The sequence below is a fragment of the Onychomys torridus genome, chromosome X, assembly GCF_903995425.1.
Source record: "Onychomys torridus chromosome X, mOncTor1.1, whole genome shotgun sequence".
NCBI lineage: Eukaryota > Metazoa > Chordata > Mammalia > Rodentia > Cricetidae > Onychomys > Onychomys torridus.
The window spans coordinates 17,008,684-17,026,806 of record NC_050466.1 but is presented as its reverse complement, the minus strand read 5'-3'; the positions used below and the strand labels follow the sequence as shown (position 1 = coordinate 17,026,806).

At 38.8% G+C, this 18,123-nt stretch overlaps 1 protein-coding gene across 3 annotated transcripts in view; it reads right to left on the bottom strand.

Annotated features, from left to right (window-relative positions):
* Dock11 (dedicator of cytokinesis 11) overlaps window positions 1–18,123 on the bottom strand; it is a 184,956-nt gene that overhangs the window by 39,709 nt on the left and 127,124 nt on the right. For all 3 annotated transcript variants that reach the window (XM_036174944.1, XM_036174943.1, XM_036174945.1), the window contains 5 exons: window positions 16,430–16,541; window positions 8,666–8,732; window positions 7,152–7,199; window positions 4,470–4,612; window positions 2,436–2,551 (listed from right to left, as the gene is read on the bottom strand). In XM_036174944.1, the coding sequence (XP_036030837.1) occupies window positions 2,436–2,551; window positions 4,470–4,612; window positions 7,152–7,199; window positions 8,666–8,732; window positions 16,430–16,541 (486 nt within the window). The remainder of the gene's footprint in view (window positions 1–2,435; window positions 2,552–4,469; window positions 4,613–7,151; window positions 7,200–8,665; window positions 8,733–16,429; window positions 16,542–18,123) is intronic.

Genomic DNA, 18,123 nt, shown 5'->3' with positions numbered 1-18,123 from the left:
TATGCAGCTCAGGGTGAGCTAGAACTTGCTACATATACAGCCCAGGCTGACTCAAAGTCATGATCCTCTTGCTGAGATTATGCACATGTCCAGTCATGACTAACTGGGAGGAATATTTTTAATTAACTTACATATTCAAAAACAAATACAAAGGCAACTGGCCTTTGAATTTCTCTAGGAGACTAATAATTAAGACAAATAACAATTCTTTTAAAAAGTCTGTTATCTAATTTACTTTTGGAAGTACATTTTGTATAAGACATATTTATGCAATGGTAACAAATTGAATACTCCATGAGTTCAGAAAACAGATATGACAATGGACTATTTAAATGCCTCTTGTAAATGGGCATATAAAACAATAAATAGGGTCTGGACAGATGGCTCAGTGGTTGGGAACACTGGCTGTTCTTCCAGAGGTCCTGAGTTCAATTCCCAGCAGCCACATGGTGGCTCACAACCATCTGTGGTAAGATCTGGTGCCCTTTTCTGGCCTGCAAGGATTTTTATATATGATAAATGAATAAATCTTTGGGAAAAAAAAACAATAAATAGTACAGCTGTACAGAGTACCAGTTATTTATGAAATTTGCTTTAAAATAAATCACCAAGGGGCTCCAATGTATAGTTCAGTGGTAAAGTGTCTATCTACTATGTGATAGTCCTGGGTTCAATCCCCAACACTGCAAAAACAAACAAACAAAAAACAGAAAGGAGAAAACAAAAATTAAAATAAAAACATGGGGGCTGGAGAGATGGTTCTGTGGGTAAAAGTGCTTGGCATGAAAGCCTGAGGGGCTTAGTTCAAATTCCCAGAAACCTTGTAAGATCAGACACAGTAGCATAGCATCTGGAATCCCAGTAACTTCAAAAAGATCCCACATTCTCCTATGTCATCACCGCCATTTATTAGCCCAGCCTTCAAAATACAAGTAAGAGAACAGTGATACACTATGTGCTTTGCATGCCCCAAAAATAGGAAGTTAGCATTTGTAAAGTCCTTAAGAAATACATAAATATCTATTAAAAATAAAACATATCAGGAAAGCCTAGTCATGAGACCCAACGTCCTATCTGCTGACATGATGAAAAATAGATATGTGTGTGTTATTTTAATCAAAACAAACCTAATGTTTTGCAAGATCGCCTACTACAACTTCTTTGATCGTTTGTTTTTTGAGAAAGGGTTTCTCTGTGTCCTGGCTATCCTGGAACTCACTCTGTAGACCACACTGGCCTGGAACTCACAGAGATCCACCTGCCTCTTCCTCCTGAGAGCTGGGATTAAAGGTGTGTGCCACCACTGCTCTGCTTACACCTCTTTATTAGTATGCTATCCAATTCCCCCTTATAATGTCTTTGAGAAGCAAGTTTCCGTATTATATCAGGAAGCCCAAAGCAATTAACTATATTACTTAAGAAAGTGGAGGAAACACACTGGGCTGCCTTGCACAGCCTTAATACAAGGGGAAGTGCTTAGTCTTACTTTACATGCCATGTTTTGTTGATCTCCAGGGGCTATCAGAGGAGAAATAGAGGAGTGGATTGAAGGGGGGCAGAGAGGAGACACCTCGAGGGAGGGAATGGGAGGAGAGGAGGGAAGGGAAGTGGGGCTGGGATGTAAAATAAATAAATTATAAAATGAAAGGGAAGGAAAGCAAAACCAACAAACAAACACAGGCCCAAATAATGTGTAACTGAAGAGAAGGCCGGTGTGACTCCCTCTGTGGGGTTCTCATATGTCTGCTACTTACATTACACTCATGTAGTTTTTACTTTCAAAGCATTCTCACATCTATTATCTCCGTTTACCCTTCCAATAAGCCTGCAAGGTAACTGCCTTTACTTTCTTTTACAAATCAAAGGAATGATGATTTGGGTTGAGAGAAAAACAGGATTTTCTCAAAAATCCTGAACAGCCAGTCTTTGCCTGGACATTATCCTTGTAAGCTATCTTGTTTATTTTGGCTGACTGACACCCTCATGATTTCCAGTAAAAATTACGAATTGTTTTAATAAAAACATGAAAGAAAACCCTTCCTCCTTCTTTCTTCCACTCCTTTCTTCCCCACCTTCTTTCTTTGTCTACATAGCCTTGGCTGACCTGGAACTTGTTAGATAGACCAGGCTACTCTCAAATTTGTGGTTACCCTCCTGTCTCTGTTGCCCAAATCCTGACATTATGGGCATGTGTCACCATGCCTGGTAGAAAACTGATTCTAAAGACAAATATAAAACAATAGAATTGGAGAAGCAGAGTGGGATCAAGGACATTTTAGCCTGAATCCTTCATTTATGGATGACTGAGTTTCAGTCATTTCTTAAGGTTTTACCATAGCATAGTCAGTTTCCTCACTGCTCCTACCTCTGACCAGCTAGTAACTGTAAAATGTTTTCCTCTCAGGGACACCACCTGAACCCAAACTCATCTTTACCTTGAAGCACTGGGTGAAAAATGATATGGTGTCTAGTACTGTCAGAGAAACTTCAGTAGCAGTGTTGCCTTCCAGAAGTGCCTGGTGAAAAATGTCTGCTTCTGTCGTCGCAGAACCTAGGGTAAGAGAAGCAAATGAAACCGTGCCCGACACAGACTTACATAATGGCCTCAGTGAGACAGTCTTGCCTTCTCAGAAGGAGCCCACAGTGCCAAGAGACCTAATGAGCTTCACTGCACTTATTCCTTACCGAGCCGTGATCTGGCTTAATTACTGCCATTCACTTTTCATTCAATGAGTGCGAAGTGATGGTTATTATCCGCACTCTATCAATAGCTTTGCAGCATGTACTTCGGGGTCTGCTTCTTTGTTGATGTGATCCCAGGAATGAGCTATGGTGATGTAACTAAGAAATCACATGAGAGGCATCTTAGGCCATGCTGCCAACGTGGATGGACAAATGAGAAAGCCACACAAATTAAGTGTCCTATGGTCAGATGTCTTCAATTCTGCCAGTGACATGAGGCTTTTTTCTAAATTCCAGGCTATTTTATGGGCTGACAGAAGCAGACTCATTATGCTTGTACAAGAAGCAGAATCCTTTAACATGTGCAGTTTGTAAAAGTCCTCAGTCCTTTAGCTCAGGGACTACCTGCACACACTGTTTACTATTATTAGGCTTCTTTTGTTGGGACCTTTGGAGGACTGTATGAAAACACAAGTGTTCTTCCCCAGAGTTTTGATTAATATTTGCTTTAGAGAAAATGCTTTCTCCAGTCTTCTGACAGCCCCCAGTTAGGCAAGATTTCTCTCCTTGTCCTCTATGCCTTCTCAGTGCTTTATCCTTTTTAAATATACCTTCAACAAACAGTATTTAGAGCTCATTATTATTATTTGGTACTACTAGGGATGAACACATGGCAAGCACTCTACCACTGAGCTAGGTTACTGGTTATTGTTCGTTCCTTTTTTAACTTTTTATTGGATGAGACGAGATCAAATTTGCTCAGGCAGGCCTTGAACCTGTGAACTTCCTGCCTCACCCTCCTTGTTAGCTGGGATGACAGACTTGTACTACCAAGCCCAGCTAGAGTTGATTCATTTCTGCAGTCAGCAAGGGACATACGTATCATTAGTCATTAAATACACAATAGTAACTCTAAATGAATATTATGTATGCTATCTTATTAGGATATCAGTACTTTCTATTAAAATTTAATGGAGCTAAAGAGATGGCTCAGTAGTTTAGAGCATCTTCCAGAGGACCTAAGTTCAAGTCCCAGCACCCACATGGTGACTCACACCCAACTATAACTCCAGTTCCAAGGGATCAAATGCCCTCTTCTGGCCTTCACAAGCACCAGGCACACATATGGTACACATACATACATTTAGTCAAAACACTGATAAACATAAAATAAAATAAATAAATCTAAAATAATTGAAAAATAAAATTTGAAAGTAGCAACAAAGGATATCTAATATAAAAATATATAAATAATGGCTGCATGGAAAAATTCCTTAATACTAAGAAAAAGATTTAAATCACTTAGAGTTGTTTTAAAAATCATGCACGTTATTCGTCATGCATGATGAAATAATATAAATAAATACATAGCAGAGATATGAAAGTCTATCTCTATGCATGAGAAATTATGGTGATTTAAACCAGGGTTGAAGAATAAAACCGGGCTTGGGCGATGACTCAGTGGTTCAAGTGCTTGCCATGAGTTTGATCCCCAGTACCCAACTAAGTGCTGTATGGATTTAGAGTGTTGTCTGTAAGAAGGCAGAGACAGGGGAAGCCCTGGTGCAAGCTGGCAAGCGAGACTAGTCTTATCTGGGTTTCACTGAGAGATCCTGCGTCAAAGAATAAAGTAGACATATAATTAAGAAAGATCCCTGATCTCAACCTTGGGCTGCCATACACACCTGCACATATGAACCCACACACATAAACACATGAATTAGAAAAAAAGACTAAACAGCATTGCCAGGCTATTTCATATGGGTCTCCTCTCCACGTTTACTTACTGTGATTCAGTGTGAAGGAGCTTTCTAAGCTACTAAGATGCTGAAGTCGAGCCTGCATCACTCCTGACCTGTTTCGAAGAGCTGGCATAGTTTGAGATTTTCGGTCTATTCCAAAGTGTTTTGATAGCCAGGCATCATGAACCCTTGAATAAAATTTTAAATCAAGAATTTAAATAAAGCCAGATGGTGGTGGTACACACCATTAGGCCTGTCACTCGGGGGAGCAGGGGCATATGGATCTCTGTGAGTTCCAGGTCAGCCTGGTCTACAAAGCAAGTTCCAGGACAGTCAGAATGGCACAGAGAAACCCTGTCTGGAAAAAAAAAAACAAGTAACAACAACAAACAACAAACAAAAAAACACTGAAGTGCTTCAATACAATACTTAATTGTTTGAATCTTTTAAACTAAAATGTGATTTTAATTGATGTGTTTCCAGATAAATATAATAGGCTGCTCAAGACTCTATCAACTATTTCTTGGATTAAATGAGGCCTATGGGGATCTGTGAGCCATCTCTCCATCCCCAAAATTGTACAAAGTTTTAATGGGTTTTTAAAAAGAGCTTATAATATAATAATAGAACTAATGCATTTAGAAAGAGCTTCCCACTTCGATAACGTCTCAAAACCATTGGGGTTAAGTAGATAACACTCCAATAATATTCAGTCTTTTTGCAGGAAGTGAAGAAGGAGAAGAGAGAAGACAGACACTGAAAATGGAAATGGGCTGGCATTAGACATTCAAGAATGAGTATCACCAGACACTGGTGGCACACACCTTTAATCCCAGCACTTGGGAGGCAGAGGCAGGCGGATCTCTGTGAGTTCAAGGCCAGCCTGGGCTACAGAGTGAGTTCCAGGACAGCCAGAACTGTTACAAAGAGAAACCGTGTCTCAAAAAAACAAACCAAACCAAAACAAGAATGAGTATCAATCTAGTCTCCTGGACTGCTTACAATTGGGTCATATGTAAACTAAAGTTTGTTTGTCCTCTTCTAACCATGAAGTGGAAGCAACAGAAGCTGAGATGCTAAGGTCTAAGGTGCTACTGATCAGAGCAGCTCACAGTCACAGGGAAAGGCAGTGAAACTGGAACTTTTATCACTTGAGATCTATTATGAGGCTGTTCCAGAGACACAGCAATTAACCCCATCCAAAGGCAGGAATTGGTGGAACCAAGCCAGGTATGGTCACACATTTTATAATCCTGGCCCTTGAGAAGTTGAAGCAAGAGGATCAGAAGTTCAAGGTCCTCCTTTGAGAGAGTACAAGTTCAAGGCAAACTTGGGCTCCATGAGATCCTGTCACCAAAACCAAAACCAAAACCAAACAAGAAACTGCTGTGGACTTGAACTTTGAAAAATGTACATTTAGTGCTGGAGACATGGCTCAATGGTTAAAGGTGCTTGCCACCAAACCTAACAACCTGAGTTGGATCCCTGGGACATACATGGTGGAAGGAGAGACCCCACTCCCACGAGCTGTCCTCTGACTTTCATAAATTTGCCATGGTATGTACCTGTGCAAGCATGCCACAAACTAACTACATCTCTAAAAGACTGTATTTGAATCCTTTAATGAGTAGTTCTACTTCATACATACACATACACACTCAAACTGAAATAAGGGAGACCTTTCTTTGCCTTAGGGCCCTTCAATCATTCCAGATTTTTTTTCCAGTGCTTGGAATTGAACCCAGGACTTCACATGCTAAGAAGGTACTCAGCTGCTAAGCTATATTCCAAGCACAAGTTTATTTTCCTTTTCTTCTTCTTCTTCTTTTTTTGGGTGTTACTGAGAATTGAATCCAGGGCATTGTGCATGCTAAACAAATGCTCTATCACTGAGCTATGCCACTGAGCCCCTCACACATTTCTTTATAAAGATTTAAGAGGCAAAAGAATAAATAAATAATATATAATATATATCCTAATTGCTGTGGATATCTCTCTGTACAAATAAAATGCTGTTTGGCCAGTGGCCAGGCAGGAAATATAGGCGGAACAAGAGAGAAGAGAATTCTAGGAAGTAGAAGTCTGGGGAGAGACACCGCCAGACACCGCCATGAAAAGCAACATGTAAAGACACTGGTAAGCCACAAGCCATGTGGCAAAGTATAGACTAACAGAAATGGGTTAATTTAAGATAGAAAAGGTAGATAACAAGCAGCCTGCCACGGCCATACAGTTTATAAACAATATAAGTTTTTGTGTACTTTCTTGGTTGGGTCTGAGCGACTATGGGACTGGCGGGTAAGAGAGATTTGTCCTGACTGGGCCAGGCAGAAAAACTCTAACTACACCTAATTATTGTTGAAGGTTGCTAGTCACCTTAATATCTGGCAAAATTTACATCTTACAACTACCCTTGGCTCTTTGATTTTCTGCCTGCCCTTATATTTAGCTGTTACTTAAGTCCTCCAGGAAACACAAGAATGTGCTTGAAATTTAGGGGGATCTCAGAAGGTAGAAACCTTCTGTATCACTCTAGTCTTTACCCTTTTGAAAACACAGAATTGGTTCACATTAGTTTTAACCTTGAATTGGGATCTGTTGAATAAATCACAGCTGCCTTCATGTTAACCTAAAATCAGTATCTTAGGTTTTATATGCTATGGTGGGACTGCTCTCTGTTGGAAAAGAAGGGGAGAAAATGGAACACTGTAGCGCTGCAGGAATTACCTCGCTATGTTTCTTTTCCCCATGTAACGAAAGTGAAACAAACAGACTCTGGAAAGGAAAATGACAGCATGTTAGTATATACTGCTACCTGGTGCAATTAAACAACTATTAACAGTCATATGTTCTAGAAACCAATTTACAAGAACATACATTTCCACAAAATAAATGTCCAGATAACTACTTATAGGCTTGACAGATCCTATCTCTCCACATATATCTGCTATAGTTATATCAGAGTTGTACATGACCCTAATGGCAGGTTTAAAAAAAAAGAAAAAATGACCATGTGAAACATCCTTTGTGTGCTGTACCATACCATAGCCAAGGTCTCTAGCACTCATTAAGACAAAACACGTTCTTTAATTATAGAAATGGAAGCAAATGCTATATTTTGTACATTGGTATTAAAATACTCTCTATTATTAATAATCATAAACACATAGAAATAGGAAAATTAACATTTAAATCCCTATGCGCTCACAGGTTCAAAAGCTGTCACAAACAGTCTTGTTTAAGTTCCTAGTGTATTGACAGTTTACTGCAGCTGGGGGTGGGTGGGTCAGGAAACCAGAAAGGAGCCATGAAGGAGAGAGGTCTTCAGGGAGGGTTAGTGAGAGAAAACAAATAGGAAAAAGGAAAACACAGTATGGGAAGGCAGAAATGGGGCTAATAGAGGGAATAAGGGGGCCAGCAGGAGTGTGAGGGGTTAGGAGATGGGGAAGAAAGATGAAAATGCCACGACAGAAAACTCATTATTTTGTATATTAATTAAAACCTAATAAACTAATAAATTCATATATAGAAAAATCCTCCTGAAATCTTAACTGCTAGTCAGCAGATACTTTCTGTAATATTTTGAAAAATTTGAATCAGCTGTTTATGTATCAATTATCCTCTTTGTATTTTATATGTGCGTATAAATTATATATATAATACATATGTACTATTTATGTAAAAAATTCTTACATTTCCTTCTGTTAATAATTTTCCTTTTAACTTTCAATAATGATAACATAGTAGCTCAGCATATAACACCTTTCAATCACTACAGATGGTTTGACCAAGTGTTTTTAAATACCTGTAGATGCATATTTCTATATAGAGCCATAAAACTATATCTCTCTGTTTCCGAAGTGAGTAGTATTTAGAATTATTCAGCTCTACTTAAGAGTTCAAAATCTGAATTCTAGCTGTTCATCAATCCAGGGTCTGCTTCAAATGAACAATACAGGTCAGCTGACAGCATCCTAGTTTTTTCGTGGGCATAGTCAGACTCCTGCTCATCTGTAAAATCACTGGATAAGAGTTTTTCTATGGGATCACATGTATTCCACCTCCTTGATTTTCTTTTATCACTGAGTGAAGAATGCCAGACTCCAGATTATTAAGATAATTTGACATTTTCTACCACATTAGCAAATGAGCTGCTGAAAACACAAAAACTGTAACATCTAAACTCCTTCAACTAACTTTTTCTGAAGAAGCAGAACATTTAGGAAAATAGCGCAACTTACTCTAGAAGTACGAGAATGTTTATGAGCTCCTGGGGAGACACTTTATTCCAGTACGTTAAGAGAGTATCTGAAAACAGGAGAAAGAACAAAGAACTGAGTGAGCCTAGCGTCAAGCACCACCACACACTTCATCCCTCTTTCTTCTACTGCCCAACACTCATACAGGATGGCACATATTCCAGGCTGACCTCACATCCACTGTGGAGATGAGGGTGACTCCTAATCCTCCTGCCTCCACTTCAGAATGCAGGAATTAGAGGTCTGCACCACCAAGGGGGCTTCCTTTAGACAGGATTTCACTATGAGAACCAGGCTGGCCTTAAATTTACAAGTGCCCTGACTTTCTGCCCTACCTCCTGAGTGTTGGGATTACAAATGTGTTACATCACACTACACTCAGAATACACATACATGTTTTGTTTTGTTTTTTGCATTGGTTTCAAATGTATCATATAATCTTTATTTCAGCTTCTAACTTTTTGTTTGTTTGTTTTTTTCGAGACAGGGTTTCTCTGTGTAGCTCTGTGCCTTTCCTGGAACTCACAGAGATCTGCCTGGCTCTGCCTCCCGAGTGCTGGGATTAAAGGCATACACCACCAATGCTGGCCCTAACCTTTTTTTTTTACTTTGTAAATGTCCTTTGGCATGGTTTGCTCCAATCTTCCTATCATAGCTGGAGACAAAATAAGGAAAGTTTTGTTTATTTTTTACCCAAGGCTTAGCCAACACTAAAATTTCACAATGGTAGGTTTATGGACATTTTTCTGAAGTTGGGTGCCTTTATCTGCTACTCAAAGGACTCTGTTAACCAAAACATTTCTTAACTTTAGAGAAGGAGACAGATTATTTTCTTCCATTTTCTTCTTTGGATAATCAGGCCAATGATCTATCTATGTTTCCAACTATTTCAGACAGAAGACTATTTTAAATCTATCTCATGTAAGTCTCTCTATAACCTATTTCCTTCATTTTTCCAATATATCTTTTCTGACTTACCTACCAATCGGATTTTAGTTTGTTTGTTTGAGACAGGGTCTCATAGTCCAGATTGGTTTTGAATTCCTGATCCTCTTGCCTCTACCTCCCAAGTGATGAGATAAAGAGAATGTACCACCCTTGCCCAACTCTGAGTGAAAAAAAATTATAAAAGTTATTTAACTTTCTTTTTTATATTCCTCTGATATAGTTAACAGTATTGGCTATCCCTGCTATAAATGACCAAATCTTTTGTCATAAAAGGTAGACAAATGGCTCCTTTTCCATCCAAGCAACAGCCTTTGGTAGACAGGGACTGAGGAGACAATGCTGACTTTATGATGGTGTGAGACAGAATGAAGGGGATTTGATGTTGCTTCTCCCATTTTTAATACATTTCTCTCCTGATCCTGGGATCAAACATATATATATGGAGAGAGACAGAGACAGAGAGAGAAGTGCTCTATCATGGAGCTACATGACCCATTTTTTTTTTTTCGAGACAGGGTTTCTCTGTGTAGCTTTGCGCCTTTCCTGGATCTCACTTTGGAGACCAGGCTGGCCTTGAACTCACAGAGATCCACCTGGTTCTGCCTCCCGAGTGCTCGGATTAAAGGTGAGCACCACCATCGCCTGGCGCCAGTTCTTTAAAAGTACTTTTTACAATTATATTTATTATCACATGTATTGTATGGAATCACATTTGAGCTGCAACACTTGTAGAAGACAGAGAACAGGTTATGAGTTGAGTACTCTTCTTTCCACATATGGGCCTCGGGGATTGAATTAGGGTTACATGGCCTTTGCCACTGCCAGCTATCTCCCTGGCCCAGGTTGAAGATGGGGCCCTGAGTACATAGCCCAGATTGGCCTTAAACTCTCCATTCCCTTGCCTCTTCTGCCTTCCGATTGCTAGGATTATAAAGCATTTTAAAAATTAAATTAAATTAATTTATTTATTTTGGATTTTCGAGACAGGGTTTCTCAGTGTAGCTTTGTGCCTTTCCTGGAACTCACTCTGTAGCCCAGGCTGGCCTCAAACTCACAGAGATCCGCCTGCTCCCCCCCCCCCCCCCCCCCCCCCCCCCCCCCGCTCCCCGAGTGCTGGGATTAAAGGCGTGCGCCTCCATCACCCAGACTCTAAATTTTATTTTCAAACTGGGGTCTAACGCCTCAGAAAATTGTCAAGGTTGGCCTTGAACCCATAATCTTCATAAGTCAACCTTCGGGAATAGTTAGTATTACAGCACTGGTCACTGTCCTCGGGTTTTTTTTTTTTTTAAGCTGAGGCGCCAACCCAGGGCCTTGTGCTTGCTAGGCAAGCGCGCTACCACTGAGCTAAATCCCCAAACTACTCCCACGTTTTTTTTTATAAAACCATTAATATTGACAGTTTTCAATGATTCTAAAATATTAATCATAAATAATCAAAATAGTTTTGACATGATTTGTTCTAAAATATGATTTGTTTTAAAAGACTAAGCTAACAGCAATTTCTGTCCTCCCCCGCCCTGCCAGGTCTTTTGGTATCTCCCAGAAAAAAAAGGGGTGGGGAAAGTATGGGGTGCGCATGCGCACTCTCCTGCAGCCCTTTTTTGGCTTTCCCGCCACTCCTCAGAGGGTGGTGGCGCCATTTTCGAGGGAGGTGGGTTTTTTCTCGCCCTCACGCTCTGGTAATTTTCTTTTTTAACAAAGTTTTTTGGCTTTTTCTAGGAGAAAGAAACGGGGCCTTTCTGTCTGTCCTCCACCTGCTCCTGTGGACCGGGTCCTAAGGCAGCTTCTGGGCAGGTCTGTAAAGGGGTAGGCCGGGGGAGGCCTGTGAGGCCGCGCCTGTCGCCTCCGTGGGCAGGGCCGTAGGCGCTAGTGTTCTGGTCGGTGGACCTCTGCCCCAGAGGCTCCGCTGCCGTTCAGTCAGTGGCCTCGCCAAGCCACTGGCCACAGCTCCATAGTTAGAGGTCGGTCAGTGCGGCTGCCGGTCCCTCCCCAGGGACAGGTTCTCAGCGGAGCGTCTTCCGCCATTCTGTCCTTGGTACCGCCAAGCCCAAACCCGCCTCTGGGTTCGCAGTCAGAGGAACGAGATGCAGGCTGTCAGTAGTAGTGGTGAAGACCAGGGAGATGGTCAGAATGCCTCCCGTTTCGGGAAAACTAAACTTAGTGTAAGCGATCTGGTGTCTGATGATTTTAAAAAGGCGTGGCTAGCACTGAAGGACATCCATGATAAAGAGCTTCACCGCTTACAGATGAAATTGACCAATATGAGGAAAGCCAGGTTGACAGAGGGAAGGCGGTGTGGCCCTGTAGCAAAGAATAAACCAGGGACAGAGACTCGGGAGGCCTCTGATTCAAAATCATGTGAGCGCTGTTTAATGAATGAAACATACAGGAAAATGCTACAGCAGGAATTTAGTAACATGCAACAGAAAAGTCTAGCGGAGATTGCTGAGCTCACTGTAGAAAATAGCAAATTAAAAGAAGAAAATAGAAAGCTTTCTGAAAAGATAAAAGTAAACCTGCCACGTGTTCATTTGAGTTTTTCAGATAGCGATTATGACGATTTCATTCCCAGTATTCAAATGAAAAGAAAACAAGTTTATATAGTAAAGGAGCCTTCCCAACCAGTACAGTTGTTTCCTAGGCGTGTTATGGAACCACATAATGAACAGAAACAATCTCTATGTGATTTGGACGGAAAACCAAATCCAGATGATAATCCACCTCAACTAAGCAGTGAGGGAATCGTGGAAGTGCCAGAGACTTCTCTAGATTCTCCATCTGTTGAGGAAAATCTTGCCCAAGAGGCCAATGTCTTACCCTCATGTACAGCTTATTTAACAACTACAGTGGAAACTTCAAAGAAAGATGACTTGATTAGTATCTCGAGCCTTTCTGGAGTAAAAAAAACACAACAATGGGAAAAAAATACCTTTACTTGGAGCCTTTCCAGTGTATCCTCTGGAGAAGCTATAATAGTATCTGAAACCTCAGAGGAAAATATGCCTTGTAAGCCTAGTAATGTATTGCCACCTCTGACAAAGAAAAAAAAATCTAATAGTGCACAGGTGTTTCCTGTGGACTATACTTCAAAATACCTTCAGAGAAGGAGATTAGCACTCTCTGGTTTCAGAAACAAAAATGACATTCCAATGAAATCTGGTAATGATCTCTTACCTTCCAAGGAAAAACCTTCTCTGAATATTACTAGTGAATCTGAAAATATAAGAACTTGTGAAAATCCTACAAGTGATTATGAGAGGGTTCCTTCAGGAAACTCTTCATTGAAAAGAAAAATTAAGAACTAAAAAGGAAGAAGTTGCAGCTTCCCTTCACATTTTCTTACAAGGAAAATGTGTTTTTTCAATAAGATAGTATTCCTGTAAATTCAGACTATGACGCTAACAATGAATAAATCAGTATGACTTAAAAATCTTTGGCATATGCCCCCTAGGACCCTAAAATAGTGAATTACTGTTAGCAAAATGTAGAGGACAGAGAAGGAAACTCTTCAGAACACCCCTGTCCTCAAAACAACAATGTGTACAAGTAGAACAAAAGTTTACATTAAAGTTACTAAAATTATAACAAAATTTTAAAAGCTATTGAAAAGGATCTAGAAGTGAACATTTTTTTCAGAATAAAATGAGTATAACTTTATGGCATGCAGTGGGAGTTTAAACATAACAAGATAAAGAGATCTGATGTAGACAACATATATATGAGTTATTGAAAATGTCCTGAAACCACAAAGCAGGAACAGAAGAACAACTTCAATAACAAGGGCAAAATATTTGGCAGACTAAGCCAAGCTCTATTTATAAGGGAAACTATTACATTCCTAAGAAAGAAAAGTCATGGTTTTATCTGTGACATCAAAACATGCATCCAGACTTGTCTGTGTATATGTGTACACTGGATTAGAAGGAGAGAAGTGGTCAGCAGTGTACTTCTCCTCTCTCCCATGCTCTGTCCTTTTACTTTCTTTGCTCAGAAATACCCAAGTATTTATCTTTTGCATTTTCCCAATGTATCTCTTGGATATCTTTTTTTTATTGTTGGCTCTTGGAATAGATAAATTAATGGTACAGAAATACTTTTGTTAAATCCATACAAAAAAGAATGAATTTAACGGGAGTATTCCCATACTATAATTTTTTTCATTCCAAGAACCAACAATACAGTATTTCTGTCAACATTACAAAACTATTATAATTGTGATAAAGTGTTTTAGAATATTCATGGTTCTAATAAACAAACCACATAAACATCATAATCAGTTTCCATATTCTCCCATTTTTTATCTTTGTGGGAAGGCAAAAGCATGAATTGTGGTTGTTATTAGGTAATTATTATTTCCTGAAATGAATCTCTGGTTTTAAAAATTATTTTAGTTCTTTTCCAAAACATGGATGCCCATCACTGAGCTTCAATCTAATTTTGACAGTTTACTCTTAAGTTGTATATTCCTGAAACCAATAGACTGCAGAATTATTTGTATTGTTTTTCGGTATGAAATGGTACAATCCGAGCCCTTAGGAGGCTAATTAGCCTGTGCTACATGGTTAGTTTCAGGCCAAGCTAGGCTACATGGTGAGATTCTATCTCAAAAAGAAAAAAAAAAAAAAACTATGAGTTGTATTAACATATTTCACAGTTTTTTATTTATATGTGACTAATGGGTTTAATATTTCTACAGTTAACTGGCCATCAACTTATCTAGTAATCTGTATTATTTGCGTAATTTGTATAATTTTATATTATTTGTATAATTTGTATTATTCATTTTACTTATATTATTTTGTACTGTCACAAAAAAGCAAGTAATGTTTACCAAAAATGGGTAAAGATATTCTGGGGGTATAGTTCATGTGCCAAGCCCTAGATTTCATCCCCAACACCAGAAAAAAATTAAAACAAAAAATAGTTGAACATGCTAGCAGCTGCCTCTAGTCCCAGAATTTGGAAGATAGGCAAGAGGATTGTGAATTTAAGACTATCCTTGACTATGGATAAAAAAAAATGACTGTTGTGTTGATTTATTATAGAATTTGTTATTCGTACCTGACTAATCTGTTTTAATGTTTATGTGTCACAAAATAAAGTATGTAAGAGTCAATAAAATGGATAAAATAGGCTGGTGGTATATAGCTGATATGCTAGGCCCTGGGTTCATGTCTCTAGTAACCAAAAAAAAAAGTTCAAAAATATGGCCTAGGTATTTAGTGGCAGTGAAGCATTTGCATATGCATGTGCAAGGCCCTGGGTCCATCATCTGACACCAGGGGGGAAAAATGAAACAACCAAGTGTAGTTGGAAAAAATGTAACAGCCAAGTGTGATGTGTGCCCTTGTAATTCTAGCACTCAAGAGGCTTAAGCAAGAGGATCAGGAGTTGCCATCTTTGGATAAATAGTGAGACCCTGTCTCCAAGAATTACATAAATTGGGGCTGGAGAGATGACAGCAGGTAAGAGCACTTGTTGCTCTTGCAAAGGACCTGTGGCTAGTTCCCAGCACCCACATGGTGGCTTCTAACCATCTGTAACTCCAGTTCCCAGGGATCTCATGCTCTCTTCTGACCTCTGCAGGCACCAGGCATACATGTGGTACACATACACATAAAAAAATCAAATAAGCGGGCATGGTGGTGCATGCCTTTAATCCCAGCACTTGAGAGGCAGAGGATAGCCTGGTCTACACAGCAAGTTTGAGGCCATTTAAGATTACATAATGAGACTGTTTCAAAAAACAAAACAATAACTAAGCAAAAATAAATAAAAATACTAAAGAAATTTTAATTATAAAAGTTATATGATTTATGGTGATTAGAAACTAGGTGCACTTGGAATTTATTTTAAATTTACTTACTAATTTTTGCAGTACTAAGAAATTTTCTTTCTTTTTTTTTTGTGCTAGGAATTAAACCCAGGGTCTCGCATATGCTAGCCATGTACTCTACCATTAGTTTACATGTACTTTGTTAATTGTACATATTTATGAGGAATATAATGTTACCTCATATACACATATACACTGTATGATGCCTACTGAAGTGGATACTTTTTGAGCAAAATATTGAGAAATGGAAAAAGAGGGTGAGAATTGTGTAAATAAATGTGGCATTTGAGAGAAAAATAATTTTAACTTTTGAGGATATGTAGTTAACCCCTTGTTTATAGACAGTCATATTGTATAAAAGAAAACTAGTAATGCTAGGAGATAATACCATTCTTCTCCAAGAAGAGAAGCAGCCTGACAGTCTGACTGCAGACAACACCAGTGATGCTGCAGAGACAATGACTGACTACAGACGACACCAGTGATGCTGCAGAGACAATGACTGACTGCAGACAATGCCAGTGATGCTGCAGAGACAATGACTGACTGCAGACAACGCCAGTGATGCTGCAGAGACAATGGTGGCAACCCCTACCTTCAGAAAACCCTGATTTTTTTGCTTCTATGTTTTTCAAATCCTGAGTCAAATAAAACCTAAAATGTTAATTTTGTATTGTGGTTATTTCCTTCCTGTTATATTAACTACTTAACATATTTTATTCTATGCATAAAAATCCTTTAAAATTGTTGCATAATTTTTATAAACTAATCAATAGTTATTTTTAAATTATATCAGATTCAAATCCACAGGAACTTATTTTAATGTTCACCTTAAGGGATATTTTATGACTTAAATCTTTAAAGATCTGTTTCTAACATGTATGTTCTCAATTTATAGGCCTGGACCTATGAGGGGGGGATGTCTAGTAGAGTTCCTGCTGAATATGCTCATTTCTTACCTTCAGAAATCATTTTTACTATATATAAGTAACACATCAAGAGGTTTCTGATTTCATACTGATCCAGACGATTATAGTGGGATACACTACTCCTTGAAGAACTGTGTCGGGTCTGTGAGATAAAAGAGAGGAGACTTAGTGAACAATATGGCAATTTTATACAGCCTTAATCTCAATTTTTTTAAACTACCTGTCCTATTTGAGAAAACTATAAAAATATTTTATGGCATATTTGATAGACAAATGAGCTGAGTCTTCATTGCTACAGTATCTAGTAATATCACTGGAAATTACTTTGGGGTCTTCATAAAGGCATAGCCATTAACTATGTATTTATGTTTTACTTCCATATGCTTTATGTTATAATAGCAAAATTTTAAAATATGTAACTTTCAGGAAGAATAGCTTTTACATGGAAGAGGGAATTAAGGTATGTGAAAGCATGACAGACATTTTAATTTTAGGGCTGGAGATAAAGCTCAGAAGTAGATCACTTGCCTACCATATGCAAGTTCCTGGGTTTAATTCTCCATTGCTGCCTAAAAATTAATTTTTTTTTTTTTTTGGTTTCTCGAGACAGGGTTTCTCTGTGTAGCTTTGCGCCTTTCCTGGATCTTGCTCGGTAGACCAGGCTGGCCTCAAACTCACAAAGATCCGCCTGCCTCTGCCTCCCGAGTGCTGGGATTAAAGGCGTGCACCACCACTGCCCGGCATTAAACTTTTAAATTTGAATTGCTACTTAGAATGTACTAATATCCAACTCCCAACCATCAAATAGTCTATTTTAAATTGACTAATTATACAATAATTAAAATGAGAGCCAGGTAATATTTCCAAATTATATCAAATCAATGATCCTATTATTTAATGAGGTCTGTTTAAATACCAAATCATGGCAAGATCTCGTTTATTTGAGGTTTTATATAAATAGAATAACAACAATAAAAAGCTTTACCCTTGCTAATAATGTCAATACTTTGAAGCTGAGCTAACAGGGTATATAGAACTAAGGTAGGACTTAACTAAGAACTTTGAGTTGGAATGAAACAAACCTTGGTTCTGATTGCTTGTCAGCCATTTAACTACTAGTAAGTTATTTAATTGCTCTGACCTTATCTATGACAGTATCATCACAATTCAAAATAGTGTGAAATAGGAACCTTTGTGAATAAGTTACTATTTACTCAAAGGTTCAAAGATGTATATTAACCTGGTTCTTAAGGGGTGCTTTCAAATCAGCAGAAGTGGCATCACCTGAGGACTTAGAAATACAAATTACCAGGCGCTGTTTCAGACCTACTGACACTCTGAGGGTGAGGTGCAACCACTTCTTAAGCCCTCTAGGTGACTGATGCACATCAAGCATGCCACAAAATAGTAGGAAAATTGCTGAATTCTAAACATGGGATCAGGTGTGGCTGGCTTAAGTCAAAATCCCAGTTTCACTTAAAAACAGGAATGGGAGTTCATTATTTTAAAAATATTTTACAGATCCTTCTAAGTAATATATGATTTTACATGGTGTCACAGAACTTTATTGTCTAAAATGTGGTATTTTGGCCTCAAGGCAGACACATTTTACATTTTACTGTTAGGCTTAAAACAATATGATGGTGGGCTAGAGAGATGGCTCAGTGGTTAAGAGCATAGACTGCTCTTCCAGAGGTCCTGAGTTCAAATCCCAGCCACCACAT